The sequence below is a fragment of the Nerophis lumbriciformis genome, linkage group LG04 (genome assembly GCF_033978685.3).
Source record: "Nerophis lumbriciformis linkage group LG04, RoL_Nlum_v2.1, whole genome shotgun sequence".
NCBI classification, from domain to species: Eukaryota; Metazoa; Chordata; class Actinopteri; order Syngnathiformes; family Syngnathidae; genus Nerophis; species Nerophis lumbriciformis.
The window spans coordinates 46,192,463-46,214,374 of NC_084551.2; the positions used below are offsets into that span (position 1 = coordinate 46,192,463).

Consider the following 21,912-nt stretch of genomic DNA (forward strand, 5'->3'; position numbering starts at 1 on the left):
TTATATATATTTATATATATATATATTTATTTATTTTATATATATATATATATATATATATATATATATATATATATATATATATATATATATATATTATTTATATATATTTATTTATTTATATATGCATCTTATTGCTTTTTTATCCTGCACTACCATGAGCTTATGTAACGAAATTTCGTTCTTATCTGTGCTGTAAAGTTCAAATTTGAATGAAAATAAAAAGGAAGTCTAAGTCTAAGTCTATATATTGCCCAGCCCTACCAAGACCCCTCCCTAGCCTTAATTTGTTTAAGACGCCTCCCTAGTCTTAATTTGTTTAAGACCCCTCCCTAGTCTTAATTTGTTTAAGACCCCTCCCTAGCCTTAATTTGTTTAATTCGGACCTTTTAAACTTGTGTTAGGGTTGGGGGGAAAAAATGAAAGTACAAAGTACGTTCTAACCCTGCGCTTTTCCATATCTTTATTTGTAGCGGGCGACCACCACAAATAGACTGCAGTCCTGTGGGAAACACTAACATATTTAGTCATAAGTGTAGCGATACGTGCTTTGTAGCTTCCGCACCTAATGATTCATAAATACGAACATGCACTATTCTCTTGTTGTGTGTTTATACATGCATGACACACACACAACCCGAAGAGTAAAAGTTATCTTTCCAGAGCAGCAGCTCTCCTCCCTCCTTTGGGCGAGTGAGGGAGTGTATCAGGGGTGTAATCTCCCAGCATCCCAGTGAGTGAGTCAGTGAGGAAATAAATAAATAGTATCAAGCATGCAAAACAGCCGAACAAACACCCGCCAGATAAAGTTCTACTGAAGATGCTTTGCGCCTCCTGAAATCTCCACTTTCATCTCCATGCGGGGAGCGGCTCTGCTTTGACCGGAGATCAGATCTTCGAGCGTTCCTCCGCCACTGAGAATACACAAGATGACTTTTGTGCTTAACTTTGCGCGCTACTACCACACACGCACACTGTAAACACGCATCAACACTGCCGTGTTATTGCAGAACTACTGCAAATAATCTGTTCAATCAAATATCATTTTCTCAATGAAAACAAAGTGAGAGTTGTGAGGACCACTGTCATGACCTACACACCCCGTTTCCATATGAGTTGGGAAATTGTGTTAGATGTAAATATAAACGGAATACAATGATTTGCAAATCATTTTCAACCCATATTCAGTTGAATATGCTACTAAGACAACATATTTGATGTTCAAACTGATAAACATTTTTTTTTGTTGCAAATAATCATTAACTTTAGAATTTGATGCCAGCAACACGTGACAAAGAAGTTGGGAAAGGTGACAATAAATACTGATAAAGTTGAGGAATGCTCATCAAACACTTATTTGGAACATCCCACAGGTGAACAGGCAAATTGGGAACAGGTGGGTGCCATGATTGGGTATAAAAGTAGATTCCATGAAATGCTTAGTCATTCACAAACAAGAATGGGGCGAGGGTCACCACTTTGTCAACAATTGCATGAGCAAATTGTTGAACAGTTTAAGAAAAACCTTTCTCAACTACCTATTGCAAGTAATTTAGGGATTTCACCGTCTACGGTCCGTAATATCAAAGGGTTCAGAGAATCTGGAGAAATCACTGCACGTAAGCAGCTAAGCCCGTGACCTTCAATCCCTCAGGCTGTACTGCATCAACAAGCGACATCAGTGTGTAAAGGATATCACCACATGGGCTCAGGAACACTTCAGAAACCCACTGTCAGTAACTACAGTCGGTCACTACATCTGTAAGTGCAAGTTAAAACTCTCCTATTTAAGGCGAAAACCGTTTATCAACAACACCCAGAAATGCCGTTGGCTTCGCTGGGCCTGAGCTCATCTAAGATGGACTGATACAAAGTGGAAAAGTGTTCTGTGGTCTGACGAGTCCACATTTCAAATTGTTTTTGGAAACTGTGGACGTCGTGTCCTCCGGACCAAAGAGGAAAAGAACCATCCAGATTGTTATAGGCGCAAAGTGTAAAAGCCAGCATCTGTGATGGTATGGGGGTGTATTAGTGCCCAAGGCATGGGTAACTTACACATCTGTGAAGGCACCATTAATGCTGAAAGGTACATACAGGTTTTGGAGCAACATATGTTGCCATCCAAGCAACGTTACCATGGACGCCCCTGCTTATTTCAGCAAGACAATGCCAAGCCACGTGTTACATCAACGTGGCTTCATAGTAAGAGAGTGCAGGTACTAGACTGGCCTGCCTGTAGTCCAGACCTGTCACCCATTGAAAATATGTGGCGCATTATGAAGCCTAAAATACCACAGCTTAGACCCCCGGACTGTTGAACAACTTAAGCAGTACACCAAGCAAGAATGGGAAATAATTCCACCTGAGAAGCTTAAAAAATGTGTCTCCCCAGTTCCCAAACGTTTACTGAGTGTTGTTAAAAGGAAAGGCCATGTAACACAGTGGTGAACATGCCCTTTCCCAAATACTTTGGCACGTGTTGCAGCCATGCAATTCTAAGTTAATGATTATTTGCAAAAAAAAAATAAAGTTTATGAGTTTGAACATCAAATATGTTGTCTTTGCAGTGCATTCAATTGAATATGGGTTGAAAAGGATTTGCAAATTATTGTATTCCGTTTATATTTACATATAACACAATTTCCCAACTCATATGGAAACGGGGTTTGTACCACAGGAGTAGGGAACCTATGGCTCTAGAGCCAGATGTAGCTCTTTTGATGACTGCACCTGGCTCTCAGATAAATCTTAGCTGACATTGCTTAACACGATAAGTACTGAATAATTCCGCTGGTAATCACAGTGTTAAAAATAACGTTCAAAATATAAAACATTCTCATGCATTTTAATCCAGCCATCCGTTTTCTACCGCACCAGTTCAAGAAGTCGCATTAATGGTAAGAAGTATTGCAAAAATCCGCTGCCTGACCAGGGCTCAGAAAATCCGCAAAGACTCCTCCCACCCCCACCAAGGACTGTTTTCACTGCTGGACTCTAGAAAGAGGTTCCGCAGCCTCCGAAGCAGAACCTCCAGGTTCTGTAACAGCTTCTTCCCTCACTCCGTAAGACTCTTAAACGCATCATAATTAAATGATCCCCTCAACTCTCCCCAAAATGGATTAACTCGCTGGAATAAAAAAGACAATATAACATACATCCATAAACGTGGACGCATGTAAAAAAAAAAGTGCAATATATTTATCTGTACAGTAATCTATTTATTTATTTATATATATTTATATATATGTATTTATTTTATATATATATTATTTATATATATTTATTTATTTATATATGCACCTTATTGCTTTTTTATCCTGCACTACCATTTAGCTTATGTAACGAAATTTCGTTTTATCTGTGCTGTAAAGTTCAAATTTGAATGACAATAAAAAAGGAAGTCTATTTATTATTGGCTACCTTCAGAATAACAATGTTATTAAAAATAATAAGAGACTAATTATACTCAAAAAATGTTGGTCTTGCTTAAAAATGCACGCATTTAGTTGTATTCAGTGTTAAAAAATTATTATATGGCTCTCACGGAAATACATTTTATCTCAGCTCTCTCAGCCAAAAAGGTTCCAGACCCCTGACCTACCACCTTTAGGTTTTATCTTGTTTTTGTTAGTTTTCCTGTTGGCACAGCTGTGCAATAACCATGCTGTTTAATCAGCATCTTGATATGCCACACCTGTGAGGTGGGATGGATTATCTTGTCAACGAAGAAATGCTCACTAACACAGATTTAGACAGATTTGTGAACAATATTTGAGAGGAATACTGTATTTTTCGGACTATAAAGCGCACTTAAAATCCTTTTTATTTTCTCAAAACTCAACAGGGAGCCTTATAACCCGTTGCGCCTAATGTACGGAATAATTTTGGTTGTGCTTACTGACCTCAAATCTATTTTATTTGGTACATGGTGAAATAAGTGTGACCAGTAGATGGCAGTCACACATAAGAGATAAGTGTAGACTGCAATATGACTCTGTAAACAACACAAAAATTGTATATGTTCCTTTGAAAATATAGAACATTACACACAGCGCTCAAAAATCTATCAATATGCTTTAGTACGACTTTGGTAATCTATGAAGCCGAACCGCTTGATGGATTGTACTGTGCTTCAACATACAAGTATTATTATGGTGTGTGTATAAGGTAAGATCTATTATCTGGTGTTTTGTTTCGCAATATTATGCAAAAGCATCTTTTCTTACCTTCTGGTACCTGCTGATCTGTATTTGGAATCTGTATAAATCCTGAAAAATTGCGCCTGTCCGCCTTTGTAGTCCGTGACGACGTCGTAGTCGATAAGCTTCTTCTTTTTCTGTATCTTCTTGTTGTGGGACATTCATCCTCCGCTGTTGCCATTTCTAATATAAAGTTTTTACTTATATCTGTCTGTAAACTCGCCATGAAAGAGCTAAAACATACCGGTATAATGAGTTTACATTATTCACCCAAGGAACTTTAATTATTAGAGTTCTGGCCAGACAAATTTTCGGCCTTGTTATTGCTCTAGTGAGCCATTGATGAGGAGATAGTGCTCCGTTATTGATTGAAGTAAAGTCTGAATGTCATTAAAACAGTTAGCTCCATCTTTTGACACTTCTTCCACTCCCGTCCTTGCACGCTACACCGCTATAACAAAGATGACGGAGAAAAGACGCTGCCGAAGGTGAGCCACGTAAATAAGACCGCCGACAAAACGGCGCATCCTGAAGCGACTGTCAGAAAGCGGCTTGAAGACGGTCTGTAAAACATCATCTATGCAACATTTTGACCAAAGAACCACCATTACATGTTATGTAGACCACAAGAAAGTGTTTTACATTTAGAAAAAATATATATATACATGACCCCTTTTAATGTGCCCCATAATCCGATGCGCCTTTTGTATGAAAATAAACTTGACTAGACTCGCTCATCCGCAGTGCGTCTTATTATTCGGTGCGTCCTATGGTCCGGAAAATTGATTGATTGATTGATTGAAACTTTTATTAGTAGGTTGCACAGTGAAGTACATATTCCGTACAATTGACCACTAAATGGTAACACCCCAATCAATTTTTCAACTTGTTTAAGTCGGGGCCCACTTAAATTGATTCATGATACAAATATATACTATCATCATAATACAGTCATCACACAAGATAATCATCAGAGTATAAACATTGAATTATTTACATTATTTACAATCCGGGGTGTGGAGGGTTTAAGTTTGGTTGATATCAACACTTCAGTCTTCAACAATTTCATCATCAGAGAAATGGGCATTGGAACAGTGTAGGACTGACTTGGTAGGATATGTACAGCAAGTCGTGGACATAGAGATAGAGATCAGAAAGAATAAGAATAAGTATCTACATTTGATTATTTACAATGCGAGGAGGTAGGATGTGAATACGGTAGGTATTTTGTGTGTATAGTAAACGTTTTAGATCTTTGAGTTCAACTCATGACAAATGGGAGCAAAAACAAAAGTGTTGCGTTTATATTTTAGTTTGGTGTAAAAATAAATGACAAAATACAAAAACATTGCAGTATTTAGTGAAACAATTGTACTCACATGAAGGATTTTATGTGCGGGGGGGGGGGGGGGGGGGGGGGCATGAATTCCAATTGAGAGCATGTCTCGCCAGAGCACTGGCACATTCTGCAGCATTTGGTTGCAAAATACGCTTAGCATGGCTATGACGGAGACCCCGGACTGTTGAACAACTTAAGCTGTACATCAAGCAAGAATGGGAAAGAATTCCACCTGAGAAGCTTAAAAAATGTGTCTCCTCAGTTCCCATACGTTTACTGAGTGTTGTTAAAAGGAAAGGCCATGTAACACAGTGGTGAACATGCCCTTTCCCAACTACTTTGGCATGTGTTGCAGCCATGAAATTCTAAGTTAATTATTTGCAACAAAAAAAAAAGTTTATGAGTTTGAACATCAAATATGTTGTCTTTGTAGTGCATTCAATTGAATATGGGTTGAAAAGGATTTGCAAATCATTGTATTCCGTTTATCTTTACATCTTACACAATTTCCCAACTCATATGGAAACGGGGTTTGTATATCCAAGTTTACCTTGTATAGTATTTACCCCTAAGAAACTGAAATACAAATATTTGATACAATTTGAAGTGTGTACACACTTTTGGGAGAAAGTGAATGATTCCCTTTTTTCCATCTCTTATTTTCTTAAAGGGCCTTAAAATATTGATTTCCTTAATGACTGGTTCTGACAACTTGTTTTTCAATCATCTAAAATGTCATAATGGTAGCCATTAGTGGGACTTAAAAGATGACCGTAATTAAAAGGGAACTGTAATGTGTGTTGGTAATATCATAATTACTAATACTGTGGTACTTCAGAATATGAGTTGGATTGGTTCTGTGACACAGCTTGTATTTCGAAAACAGCGTCACAACTTGAAGTAAATTAAAATCATGTCATATGTTATATTTATAGATGCAGCAGGGCGCTCTAGAAGCCAAAGTAAGGGACAAGCATACATGGTGGCCGTCTTAGCAAGGGGGGCCATTTTTCCATTTAAAGGGATGCAATACAATTCATTGGGAAGAAATCATAACTTGCCTAATTCTCAATCGATTTTAATGCGATTTTAAATGCCAATTTAAAAATGATGTGCCCTTATTTCAACCGTATGGTGTATATTTCCATTGTATGCAGTACAATGTGGCAGAATTCTTGTATTTGTTTACGGGCCTTTAACTACAATGCAATACTTGGGCTGGTACTGGTACCAAAATGTATTTCGATAACTTTTTAAAATAAAGGGTACCACAAATGTTTTTATTATTGGCCATATTACACCAGAAAATTGTATTAATTGTATGAGGAATTTAGACACTTAATAAGAACATATTAGACAACTGGGGATGTCCGATAATGTGCGTTTTGCCGATATCCGATATTCCGATATTGACCAACTCTTTAATTACGGATACCGATATCAACCGATATATACAGTTGTGGAATTAACACATTATTATGCCTAATTTGGACAACCAGGTATGGTGAAGATAAGGTACTTAAAAAAAATAAAAAAATAAATAAAAATAAGATAAATAAATTAAAAACATTTTCTTGAATAAAAAATAAAGTAAAACAATATAAAAACAGTTACATAGAAACTAGTAATTAATGAAAATGAGTAAAATTATCTGTTAAAGGTTAGTACTATTACTGGACCAGCAGCACGCACAATCATGTGTGCTTACGGACTGTATCCCTGCAGACTGTATTGATATATATTGATATATAATGTAGGAACCAGAATATTAATAACAGAAAGAAACAACCCTTTTGTGTGAATGAGTGTAAATGGGGGAGGAAGGTTTTTTGGGTTGGTGCACTAATTGTAAGTGTATCTTGTGTTTTTTATGTTGATTTAATAAAAAATAAATAAAAAAATTTAAAAAAACATACCGATAATAAAAAAAAAGATACCGATAATTTCCGATATTACATTTTAAAGCATTTATCGGCCCATAATATCGGCAGGCCGATATTATCGGACATCTCTAGTTAGAACTATACGGTAATTTATATTAGAAATAACACATTATTGTGCCTAATTTGGACAACCAGGTATGGTGAAGATAAGGTACTTTAAAAAAAAAAATAAGATAAATAAATTAAAAACATTTTCTTGAATAAAAAAGAAAGTAAAACAATATAAAAACAGTTTCATTGAAACTAGTAATTAATGAAAATGAGTAAAATTAACTTTTAAAGGTTAGTACTATTAGTGGACCAGCAGCACGCACAATCATGTGTGCTTACGGACTGTATCCCTTGCAGACTGTATTGATATATATTGATGTATAATGTAGGAACCAGAATATTAATAACAGAAAGAAACAACCCTTTTGTGTGAATGAGTGTAAATGGGGAGGGAGGTTTTTTGGGTTGGTGCACTAATTGTAAGTGTATCTTGTGTTTTTTTTTATGTTGATTTAATAAAAATATATATATTTTTTTTAAACGATACCGATAATAAAAAAAACGATACCGATCATTTCCGATATTACATTTTAACGCATTTATCGGCCGATAATATCAGCAGGCCGATATTATCGGACACCTCTATAGACAACTTCTCTTTCAGTAGTAAGTCAACGGGTTAGAAAGATTCCTAACTTGGCTGCTGACATTTGCAGTAACATATTATGTCATGTCCCATTCTATTATTTTGTCAAAATTATGAGGGACAATCGGTCGAAAATAAATTATTAAACGACTTGATCTTTTAATATCTGCTTACTTTCTGTTTTAACATGTTCTATCTACATTTCTGTTAAATTGTAATTCACTTATTCTTCTGTTGTTTGATACTTTACATTAGTTTTGGCTGTTACTAAAAATTTGGGTATCAATCCAATACCAAGTAGCTACAGCAGAGGTCCCCAAACTACGGCCCGCGGGCTGGATCCGGCCCCCCAGCATCCAAAATCCGGCCCACAGGAAGTCCCAAGTTAAACATTTTTATTTATTTATTTTTTTTTTTTTTAAATCTTTCCTTTCTAATCCATTTTCTACCGCTTGTTACTCTTGGTGTCTCCTCGCCGCTCAGGCAAATCATATTGTCTAAAAATGAATTTTCCCATCGATAACGTGACAATGTTAAATGTTGATGAACATCAATGTTAATTGATGTCAAATAAATATATATATATATATATATATATATATATATATATATATATATACAGCCTGGTCCCCGGCCCAATTTTTTAACCCAATGCGGCCCCCGAGTCAAAAAGTTTGGGGACCCCTTAGCTACAGTGTCTTACATTGGTCATGTTTAAAGTCCTCCTGTGTCCAGGGACGTATTTCCGAGTTTATAAACAATAAAAAAAAAAAAAAAGGTTTTGTGATAATAAAAATATGAATGTAATCATTTTAGCATCCACTAGATCAGGGGTATCAAAGTTGAGGAATTATCAAGTGAATTATCTATGGATGATATTTGATTAGTATTAGAACCGGCCCGCATGCCACAGCCGCCTGCTGCTGTTTTGCACGCACCAATACTCCATCAGTGTTGGGGCTAGGAATTTTCATAATGGGGTCCCCATGAAGTCATAAAAAATGGGGTCCCACAATACATTTTTGGGGTCCCACTTTTTTGTAACCGTTTTGAAAACAAATGATAAATGTATGCATTATCCTGTTATATCTAACATTCTATATTGTTTTGGAAAAAGGTTATCATAAATGTTAATTCATTTAAAAAAAATAATACAAAAGGGACGGCGTGGCGCAGTGGGAGAGTGGCCGTGCGCGACCCGAGGGTCCCTGGTTCAATCCCCACCTAGTACCAACTTCGTCATGTCCGTTGTGTCCTGAGCAAGACACTTCACCCTTGCTCCTGATGGGTGCTGGTTAGCGCCTTGCATGGCAGCTCCCTCCATCAGTGTGTGAATGTGTGTGTGAATGGGTAAATGTGGAAGTAGTGTCAAAGCGCTTTGAGTACCTTGAAGGTAGAAAAGCGCTATACAAGTACAACCCATTTATCATTTATTTATAAAAGAAAACACATTTTTATGCATATGTAAATGTATTCAGTTATAAACATTCATTCACTTTCTTCTTTCCTTCATGGATCTAAACTTTACCTCTGCCTGTATTTTTTTTTCTATATTTTTATTGTAATATATTCTGAATTTGTTTGGTCTATTTTTGACCAAAGTAAGACAAAGAAAACAATCTGAGGTTGTCTTTATTTTTTAGTTTTATTGCCATTATTTTAATAGTCCGGCCCGCGTGTGCACAGATTTCCCTCAATGTGGCTCCTGAGCTAAAATGAGTTTGACACCCCTGCACTAGATACTGCTCTTGCACTTGTTACAGTCTATTAGCATTAGTGATGTCCCGATACTTTTTTTTTTTTTTGGTACCGGTACCAAAATTATTTCGATACTTTTCGGTACTTTGCGATACTTTTCTAAATAAACGGGACCACAAAATATTGCACTTTTGGCTTTATTTTAACAACTTACGATACATAAAACATATGTTTCTTATTGCAAGTTTGTCCTTAAATAATATAGTGAACATACAAGACAACTTTTTTTTAGTAGTAAGTATACAAACAAAGGCTCCTAATTAGTCTGCTGACGTATGCGGTAACATTGTCATTTATCCATCCATCCATCCATCCATCCATTCATCCATCCATCCATCCATCTTCTTCCGCTTATCCGAGGTCGGGTCGCAGGGGCAGAAGCCTAAGCAGGGAAGCCCAGACTTCCCTCTCCCCAGCCACTTCGTCCAGCTCTTCCCGGGGGATCCCGAGGCGTTCCCAGGCCAGCCGGGAAACATAGTCTTCCCAACGTGTCCTGGGTCTGCCCCGTGGCCTCCTACCGGTCGGACGTGCCCTAAACACCTCACTAGGGAGGCGTTCGGGTGGCATCCTGACCAGATGCCCGAACCACCTCATCTGGCTCCTCTCGATGTGGAGGAGCAGCGGCTTTACTTTGAGCTCCTCCCGGATGGCAGAGCTTCTCACCCTAACTCTAAAGGAGAGCCCCGCCACCCGGCGCAGGAAACTCATTTCGGCCGCTTGTACCCGTGATCTTGTCCTTTCGGTCATAACCCAAAGCTCATGACCATAGGTGAGGATGGGAACGTAGCTTGACCGGTAAATTGAGAGCTTTGCCTTCCGGCTCAGCTCCTTCTTCACCACAACGGATCGATACAGCGTCCGCATTACTGAAGACGCCGCACCGATCCGCCTGTCGATCTCACGATCCACTCTTCCCTCACTCGTGAACAAGACTCCGAGGTACTTGAACTCCTCCACTTGGGGCAGGGTCTCCTCCGCAACCCGGAGATGGCACTCCACTTTTTTCCGGGCGAGAACCATGGACTCGGACTTGGAGGTGCTGATTCTCATCCCAGTTGCTTCACACTCAGCTGCGAACCGATCCAGTGAGAGCTGAAGATCCTGGCCAGATGAAGCCATCAGGACCACATCATCTGCAAAAAGCAGAGACCTAATCCTGCAGCCACCAAACCGGATCCCCTCAACGCCTTGACTGCGCCTAGAAATTCTGAACAGCCTTGGCGGAGTCCAACCCTCACTGGAAACGTGTCCGACTTACTGCCGGCAATGCGGACCAAGCTCTGACACTGATCATACAGGGAGCGGACCGCCACAATCAGACAGTCCGATACCCCATACTCTGAGCACTCCCCACAGGACTTCCCGAGGGACACGGTCAAATGCCTTCTCCAAGTCCACAAAGCACATGTAGACTGGTTGGGCAAACTCCCATGCACCCTCAAGGACCCTGCCGAGAGTATAGAGCTGGTACACAGTTCCACGACCAGGACGAAAACCACACTGTTCCTCCTGAATCCGATGTTCGACTATCTGGCGTAGCCTCTTCTCCAGTACACCTGAATAGACCTTACCGGGAAGGCTGAGGAGTGTGGTCCCACGATAGTTAGAACACACCCTCCGGTTCCCCTTCTTAAAGAGAGGAACCACCATCCCGGTCTGCCAATCCAGAGGTACCGCCCCCGATGTCCACGCGATGCTGCAGAGTCTTGTCAACCAAGACAGCGCCACTGCATCCAGAGCCTGAAGGAACTCCGGGCGGATCTCATCCACCCCCGTCATTTATCATTCTATTATTTTGTCAACATTATGAGGGACGCACTGTAAAAATGTATTATTAATCTACTTGTTCATTTACTGTTAATATCTGCTTACTTTCTGTTCTAACATGTTCTATCTACACTTCTGTTAAAATGTAATAATCACTTATTCTTCTGTTGTTTGATACTTTACATTAGTTTTGGATGATATCACACATTTGGGTATCAATTCGATACCAAGTAGTTACAGGATCATACATTGGTCATATTCAAAGTCCTCATGTGTTCAGGGATATATTTCCTGAGTTTATAAACATAATATAATTTTTTTTTTTTAAACGAAAGATGTGATACCAAAAAAATATTGACGTAATCATAGTAGCATCGACTAGATACGCTCTTGTACTTGGTATCATTACAGTGGATGTCAGGTGTAGATCCACCAATGGCATTTGTTTACATTTCACTACATTTTGTGTAGTGATAGTGAAGCATGTTTAGCTATTCCTCATCCTGCAGGGATGATACTTGTAAGAAACTTACTTCATTTGTCGCCACGGGCGCGAGGATTAGTGATTTAGAAGTAGCTAAAACACTGCCAACTTAGCCGCTAACTAGCTAACCATGTCTTAAAGCACCTCTTCCTGAGGGAGTTTCAGTGTTATAACTACACCTTTATCGTCAGTTTTTAAGCCAAAAATGTGTTCATTTTCCCTTTTCTGTCTACACACCGTGTCTGTTTGTAAGTACTCCGTGATTGTGCGCTGCCGAACATGCTCAGCAATGACACGACGTGACGACGACGGGGTCGCGGTGGGGTGGAGGACCGGTACCTTTCAGAGGCGGTATAGTACCGAATATGATTCATTAATACCGATATACCCACACTGCAAAAACTGAAATGTAAGTAAGATTAAATATCTCAAATAAGTGTGATATTTGCTTATTTTCTGTCTGATAAGATAATTATTGTCATTAAGCAGATTTTATATTAGTGTTTTTTACTTGTTTTGGTCCTAAATGATCTCAGTAAGATATTACAGCTTGTTGCTGAGATTTGATGACCTATATTGAGTAAAACATGCTTGAAACTAGAATATCAACTGTTGCAAAACTGTGTCATCAACACTCACAAGTATAAAACTGCCTTTTCAAAGTAAAAATGTCTTATTTCAAGCATGATATAAAAAATCATGACTTTGACACAATTGTGTCTCATATTAAAACAGATAACAGCCAAATGGACTTTGCAGTTTTATTTTCAATAAAACAATAGAGAACACGTACTCATATGGTAGTACAGTTGGCACAGTACAGTAAAGCCACAGATGTCACTAGATGTGTTATGTCCCTTTTAGCTGCTGACATAAGCTACAGTTGTACTCATAAGTTTACATACCCTGGGAGAATTTATGATTTCTTGGCCTTTCTTCAGAGAATATGAATGATAACACAAAAACCTTCCACTCATGCTGAATGGTTGTGTGAAGCTATTTATTGGCAAACAACTGAGTTTACTCTTTTTAAATCAAAATGACAAAAGAAAGTACCCAAATGACCCTGATCAAAAGTTTACATACCCCAGTGACTTTGATCTGATAACATGCACAAAAGTTGACACAAACAGGTTTGAATGGCTAATCAAGGTTCCAATCCATCCTGTGACCTGTTTGTTTGTAATTAATGTGTGTGTATAAAAGGTCAGTGAGTTTCTAGGCTTCTGACAGATCATTGCATCTTTCATCCAGTGCTGCACAGATGTTTCTGGATTCTGAGTCATAGGAAAGGCAAAATAATTGTCAAAGGATCTGCGAGAAAAGGTAATTGAACTGCATAAAACAGGAAAGGGGTATAAAAAGATATTCAAGGAATTGAGAATGCCAATCAGCAGTGTTCAAACGCTGGGCCTGCATGGTCGAGTGGCCAAAAAGTTAAATTTTGGTCTCATCACTCCAAATTACTTTGTTCCAGACGTTTTGAGGATTGTCTCTGTGCTGTTTGGCGTAATGTAAGCGGGAGACTTTGTGACATTTGCGCAGAAATGGCTTTCTTCTGGTGACTCGACCATGCAGCCCATTTTTCTTCAAGTGCCTCCTTATTGTGCAGCTTGAAACAGCCACACCACAATTTTTCAGAGAGTACTGTATTTCAGCTGAAGTTATTTGTGGATTTTTGTTTGCATCTTGAACAATTTTCCTGGCAGTTGTGGCTGAAATCTTTGCTGGTCTACCTGAATCCCTCATTTTCCACTTCTTAATCAGCGTTTGAACACTGCTGATTGGCATTCTCAATTCCTTGGATATCTTTTTATACCCCTTTCCTGTTTTATGCAGTTCAATTCCTTGGATATCTTTTTATACCCCTTTCCTGTTTTATGCAGTTTAATTACCTTTTCTCGCTGATCCTTTAACAATTATTTTGCCTTCCCCATGACTCAGAATCCAGAAACACTGGATGAAAGATGCAATGGTCTGTCAGAAGCCCAGAAACTCACTGACCTTTTATACACACACATTAATTACAAACAAACATGTCACAGGTGAGGATTGGAACCTTGATTAGCCATTCAAACCTGTTTGTGTCAACTTTTGTGCATGTTATCAGATCAAAGTCACTGGGGTATGTAAACTTTTGATCAGGGTCATTTGGGTACTTTCTTTTGTCATTTTGATTTAAAAAGAGTAAACACAGTTGTTTGCCAATAAATAGCTTCACACAACCATTAAGCATGAGTGAAAGAAAGGTTTTGTGTTATCATTCATATTCTCTGAAGAAAGGCCAAGAAATCATAAATTCTCCCAGGGTATGTAAACTTATGAGCACAACTGTAGCTTATGTCAGCAGCTAAAAGGGACATAACACATCTAGTGACATCTGTGGCTTTATACTTATGTGCCTGAACAACACCTCGTCTGCCATTTTGTTTTGCAGGTGCCATTTTGCGGGGGATTTGTGCCATTGGCATTTCTTCGATGTTTCCTGTGTAACACTTTAAGGAGAAACATGTTTTGTTTGTAAATTAAGGATGTATGAAATCAACGTTAACATGGCAGATGAAAGAGGAGCTGTGGGCAGGACTTTGGACACCACTGCACTGCAAAAAGTCAGTGTTCAAAAACAAGAAAAAAAAATACAAAAATTAGGGGTATTTTATTTGAACTAAGCAAAATTATCTGCCAATAGAACAAGAAAATGTGGCTTGTCAAGACTTTCCAAAACAAGTAAAATTAGCTAACCTCAATGAACCCCAATATACCTTAAAATAAGTATATTCTCACTAATAACAAGTGCACTTTTCTTGGTAGAATAAAAATGAGACCTTTTTGCTCAATATGTTGAAAAATATTCTTAAATGAAGTAAATGCTAGTGCTATTATTGTGACATAATGACATGCGCTCGGCATTACATTTCTTGAAACCAGCAAACTTGTACTTAAAACTAATTTATTATTCTTAATGGAAAGGCAACAAGGCAACCACACTGCAAAAAGTCAGTGTTCAAAAACAAGAAAAAAAAAAATACAAAAATGAGGGGTATTTTATTTGAACTAAACAAACTTATCTGCCAGTAGAACAAGAAAATTCGGCTTGTCAAGACTTTCCAAAACAAGCACAATTAGCTTACCTCAATGAACCCAAAAATACCTTAAAATAAGTATATTCTCACTAATAACAAGTGCACTTTTCCTGGTAGAATAAAAAAAAGATACTTTTTTTGCTCAATATGTTGAAAAATATTCTTAAATGAAGTAAATGCTAGTGCCATTATCTTGACATAATGATATGCGCTCGGCATTACATTTCTTAAAACCAGCAAACGTATACTAAAAACAAATTTATTGTTCTTAATGGAAAGGCAACAAGGCAACCGCACTGCAAAAAGTCAGCGTTCAAAAACAAGAAAATAAATAAATAAATTTAGGGGTATTTTATTTGAACTAAGCAAAATTATCTGCCAATAGAACAAAAAAATGTGGCTTGTCAAGACTTTCCAAAACTAGTAAAATTAGCTAACCTCAATGAACCCAAAAATACATTTAAAATAAGTATATTCTCACTAATAACAATTGCACTTTTCTTGGTAGAAAAAGATAGAGACCTTTTTGCTCAATATGTTGAAAAATATTCTTAAATTAAGTAAATGCTAGTGCCATTATCTTGACATAATGATATGCGCTCGGCATTACATTTCTTGAAACAAGCAAACTTGTACTAAAAACTAATTTATTGTTCTTAATGGAAAGGCAACAAGGCAACCGCTTGTTACTCTCGGGGTCTCCTAGCCGCTCAGGCAAATCATATACCGTATTTTTTGGACTATAAGTCGCAGTTTTTTTCATAGTTTGGCCGGGCTCCAGTGCGATTTATATGTTTTTTTCCATCTTTATTATGCATTTTCGGCAGGTGCGACTTATACTCCGGTGCGACTTATACTCCAAAAAATACGGTAGTCTAAAGATGCATTTTTCCATCGATAACATGACATCATCGCGCCAAGTGCGTGCTCTTTCAGTCAATTAGTGCGCATATATACAGCCCGGCCCCCGGCCAAAAAAATTTTGTGCATGAACTATTTCTGTTCAAAATGGTTTGAAATGTCAAAGGTTAAATGTTTAAATATTAACTGTTTACTGTACTGTGCCAACTGTACTACTATATGAGTACGTATGTTCTATTGTTTCATTGAAAATAAAACGGCAAAGTCCATTTGGCTGTCATCTGTTTTAATTATGAGACACATTTGTGTCAAATTCATGATTATTTATTTTTTTCATGCTTGAAATAAAAAATGATTACTTTAAAAAAAAAAGTAGTTTTATACTTTGTGAGTGTTGATGACACAGCTTTGCAACAGTTGATATTGTAGTTTCAAGCATGTTTTACTCAATATAGGTCATCAAATCTCAGCAACAAGCTGTAATATCTTACTGAGATCATTTAGGACCAAAACCCTTAAAACAAGTAAAACACTCTAACATAAAATCTGCTTAGTGAGAAGAATTATCTTATCTGACAGAAAAGCAAACATCACCCTTATTTGAGATATTTAAACTTACTTAGATTTCAGTTTTTGCAGTGTGATTGATTACAAAGTCCACATTATTTTAACAATACACTTCACAATTGTTGTCTTCCTGTTTATTCTCTCCTCTTATGTGTATTTATGTTTAATGTTCTCTTCATGTTTAGAACTTCAGCTACCCCCAATTTGTGAATGTGTCTAAAAGCTAATGGCTAGTAGCTAATAGCTAGAAGTTAACACCTAGCAGCTTATAGCTAATTGCCCGTAGCTAATAGTTAATAGCTCTCCCCGACTCTTTATTCCAGCTGCTCAGACCCAAAAGCAACAGAAGCCTAGTGTCCCTCCCCTCCTGTCCATCTCCTTCCAGATCACAGGTAGGTGCTTTTAGTCTCTTCCTTCTCTCCTTCTTCCTTCTCTCCATCTTTCCCCAGGTTACAGGTACTGTTGTTTACTTTCCTCTTTGTCGTCTCTTCTCCTCCTTTTTCCTCTCGCCGCCGCTTCCTCACCTGTCCTCCTCGTCTTCGTTGTCGTTGTTTTTTTCCACACCCGATGTCTCAGAAAAAAGCATGGCAGCGTGAGGGCAAGCGGCCCTGATTGAGTTTAATTGTTGGGTCGTGTTCCTCTAATGAGGCGAGGATTAACGGGGCCTCGGCAAAGCCGGCGTTTGACATGGAGTGTGTTTATAAAAGGAATTATTTAGAAGAGGAATTAGGCGCTTTTGCATTTCAGAAGCCGCCACAGCCTCACTCCTCTGCTGTGCAGTGGCGAGCAGGATTACGATTTAGCTCTCCTGTGCTTCCACATGTCATGCAGGGGCCCTTGCAGCACACTAGTAATGTTCGTATATAGGCAAAATAGAAGAAAATGGAATAAACGGTTGAGAAATATTTCATAGAGGAATATTTTACTTTCCAAAAACGGCACATCAAGCAGCATCATAAACAATTTGGGTGTTCTGTAGCTTGCCCAGAGAGACTTTGACACACTAACAGCTAGGGGTGTAACGGTACACAAACATTTCGGTTCGGCACGTACCTCGGTTTAGAGGTTACGGTTCAGTTCATTTTCGGTACAGTAAGAAAACAACAAAATATAAATTTTTTGGTTATTTATTTACCAAATTTGTAAACAATGGCTTTATCCTTTTAACATTAGGAACACTGTAATAATTCTGCCCACGTTAATCAACATTAAAGGGGAACATTATCTCCAGACCTATGTAAGCATCAATATATACCTTGATGTTGCAGAAAAAAGACCATATATTTTTTTAACCGATTTCCGAACTCTAAATGGGTGAATTTTGGCGAATTAAACGCCTTTCTATAATTCGCTCTCGGAGCGATGATGTCACAACGCCATTTTCTCAAACACCGAGTCAAATCAGCTCTGTTATTTTCCGTTTTTTTCGACTGATTTCCGTACCTTGGAGACATCATGCCTCGTCGGTGTGTTGTCGGAGGGTGTAACAACACGAACAGGGACGGATTCAAGTTGCACCAGTGGCCCAAAGATGCGAAAGTGGCAAGAAATTGGACGTTTGTTCCGCACACTTTACCGACGAAAGCTATGCTACGACAGAGATGGCAAGAATGTGTGGATATCCTGCGACACTCAAAGCAGATGCATTTCCAACGATAAAGACAAAGAAATCTGCCGCCAGACCCCCATTGAATCTGCCAGAGTGTGTGAGCAATTCAGGGACAAAGGTCCTCGGTAGCACGGCAAGCAATGGCGGCAGTTTGTTCCCGCAGACGAGCGAGCTAAACCCCCTGGATGTCTTGGCTCACACCGTCCCTTATGCCACCGAAGATGATCAAGAGAAGAATATCGACCCTAGCTTCCCTGGCCTGCTGACATCAACTCCAAAACTGGACAGATCAGCTTTCAGGAAAAGAGCGCGGATGAGGGTATGTCTACAGAATATATTAATTGATGAAAATTGGGCTGTCTGCACTCTCAAAGTGCATGTTGTTGCCAAATGTATTTCATATGCTGTAAACCTAGTTCATAGTTGTTAGTTTCCTTTAATGCCAAACAAACACATACCAATCGTTGGTTAGAAAGTGATCGCCGAATTCGTCCTCGCTTTCTCCCGTGTCGTTTTCGTCGGTTTCGCTTGCATACGGTTCAAACCGATATGGCTCAATAGCTTCAGTTTCTTCTTCAATTTCGTTTTCGCTACCTGCCTCCACACTACAACCATCCGTTTCAATACATGCGCAATCTGTTGAATCGCTTAAGCCGCTGAAATCCGAGTCTGAATCCGAGCTAATGTCGCTATACCTTTCTGTTCTATGCGCCATGTTTGTTTGTATTGGCATCACTGTGTGACGTCACAGGAAAATGGACGGGTGTATATAACGATGGTTAAAATCAGGCACTTTGAAGCTTTTTTTAGGGATATTGCATGATGGGTAAAATTTTGAAAAAAACTTCGAAAAATAAAATAAGCCACTGGGAACTGATTTTTAATGGTTTTAACCCTTCAACATTTAAAAAGTGCAACACTAAAGGCCTACTGAAAGCCACTACTACCGACCACGCAGTCTGATAGTTTATATATCAATGATGAAATCTTAACATTGCAACACATGCCAATATGGCCGGGTTAACTTATAAAGTGCAATTTTAAATTTCCTGCGAAACTTCCGGTTGAAAACGTCTAGGTATGATGACGTATGCGCGTGACGTCGATGGTTAAAACGGAAGTATTGGGACGCCATTGTATCCAATACAAAAAGCTCAGTTTTCATCGCAAAATTCCACAGTATTCTGGACATCTGTGTTGGTGAATCTTTTGCAATTTGTTTAATGAACAATGGAGACTGCAAAGAAGAAAGCTGTAGATGCGATCGGTGTATTAGCGTCTGGCTACAGCAACACAACCAGGAAGACTTTGACTTGGATAGCAGACGCGCTATCCGACGCTAGCCGCCGACCGCATCGATGATCGGGTGAAGTCCTCCGTCGATCGCTGGAACGCAGGTGAGCTTCGGTGTTGAAGAGCAGATGAGGGTTGGCGTAGGTGGAGAGCTAATGTTTTTATCATAGCTCTGTCGAGGTCCGTAGCTAAGTTAGATTCAATGGCGTCGTTAGCAACAGCATTGTTAAGCTTCGCCAGGCTGGAAAGCATTAACCGTGTAGTTACAGGTCCATGGTTTAATAGTATTGTTGATTTTCTGTCTATCCTTCCAGTCAGGGGTTTATTTCTTTTGTTTCTATCTGCAGTTAAGCTCGATGCTATCACGTTCGCTCCGTAGCTAAAGTGCTTCACCGATGTATTGTCGTGGAGATAAAATTCACTGTGAATGTCCATTTCGCGTTCTCGACTCTCATTTTCAAGAGGATATAGTATCCGAGGTGGTTTAAAATACAAATCCGTGATCCACAATAGAAAAAGGAGAGAGTGTGCAATCCAATGAGCCCTTGTACCTAAGTTACGGTCAGAGCGAAAAAAGATGCGTCCTGCACTGCACTCTAATACTTCACTCTCACATTCCTCATTCACGAATCTTTCATCCTGGCTCAAATTAATGGGGTAATCGTCGCTTTCTCGGTCCCAATCGCTCTCGCTGCTGGTGTAAACAATGGGGAAATGTGAGGAGACTTTCAACTTGTGACGTCACGCTACTTCCGGTACAGGCAAGGCTTTTTTTTATCAGCGACCAAAAGTTGCGAACTTTATCGTCGTTGTTCTATACTAAATCCTTTCAGCAAAAATATGGCAATATCGCGAAATGATTAAGTATGACACATAGAATGGATCTGCTATCCCCGTTTAAATAATAAAAAAAAAAATTTCAGTAGGCCTTTAAACAGTTTCAAGTCAACTCATCATGCTTAATTTATTACAGCATTTGGGAAGCCTGTAGTTGATTTTTATTATGTAAATGTTATATTTTTTTATCAACATTTAGACAGGTTGGAAAACTGGGTGGGGATCTCAGGTACAGTTTTAAGCTGGTTCAAGTCATATCTACAAGATAGGAACTATTTTGTTTCCATTGGTGACTTTGTATCAGAACCAACCAACGTAATGTGTGGAGTCCCCCAAGGTTCAATCTTGGGGCCGACTTTATTTAACATCTATATAGTCCCACTAGGACAAATCACTGGATATGCCAACATTTCCTCCAACTAAATGAAGATAAAACTGAGATAATTGTTTTTAGTGCTAAAAAGAAAGGTTTAAAGTCATCCAACACCTTCAATCACTGTCCCTGAAAACCTCAAATAAAGCCAGAAATCTTGGGGTTATTTTAGATTCTGATTTACATTTCGACAGTCACATCAAATCAGAAACAAAATCGTCCTACTATCACCTCAAAAATGTAACAAGACTTAGAGGGCTCATGTCAGCTCAAGACTTAGAAAAACGTGTACATGCCTTTATTACCAGTAGGCTAGACTATTGTAATGGTCTCCTTGCAGGTCTTCCCAAAAAAACTGTCAGGTAGCTACAGCTTGTTCAGAACGCTGCTGCTAGAGTTCTAACAAAGACCAAACAGTGTGAGCAAATTACACCAATTCTTAAATCCTTACATTGGCTACCTGTACATCAGAGAATTGATTTCAAAATCCTCCTGCTCACATATAAATCACTACATGGTCTAGGGCCGAAGTATATCACTGATATGCTCCCACTATATAAGCCCTCTAGATCACTAAGATCTTCTGAGACCAATCTGTTAGCGGTTCCCAGAGTAAACTCAAATCAAGGGAGAGCATCATTCAGTCACTATGCAACAAATAGCTGGAATAAACTTCCTGAAGATGTCAGACTTTCCCCAACTCTGACTACTTTTAAAACTAGACTGAAAACTTGTATGTTCACTAGGGATGTCCCGATCCAGGTTTTTGCACTTCCGATCCGATACCGATATTGTTTTTGCATTTCCGATCCGATACTGACCGATACCGATACTGGCCTATCCGAGCATGTATTAAAGTTTAAAGTTATTTAGCCTACTTAGTTGTCAGAATCATGTTGAAAAGGGTTTTAGTACTCTTGATAACAACTAGCCAGCTGAATTAGGGGAGTTTGAATAATACACAATGGTTGGTAACAAGAAACTGACCTGTTTATTCAAGGATAAACACAAAATAGACAAAATTATACATGACAAACAGAAATGGCATCATTGAACTAGGGCTGGGCGATATGGCCTTTTTTTAATATTGCGATATTTTAAGGCCATATTGCGATACACAATATATATCTCGATATTTTGCCTTAGCCTTGAATGAACACTT

The 21,912-nt window shown here is 38.6% G+C and overlaps 1 protein-coding gene across 1 annotated transcript in view; it reads left to right on the plus strand.

The window, feature by feature from the left end:
• thsd7ab (thrombospondin, type I, domain containing 7Ab) overlaps positions 1–21,912 on the plus strand; it is a 671,822-nt gene that overhangs the window by 288,599 nt on the left and 361,311 nt on the right. The window contains exon 5 of the mRNA XM_061956418.2: positions 16,962–17,030. Coding sequence (XP_061812402.2) covers positions 16,962–17,030 — 69 coding nt within the window. The remainder of the gene's footprint in view (positions 1–16,961; positions 17,031–21,912) is intronic.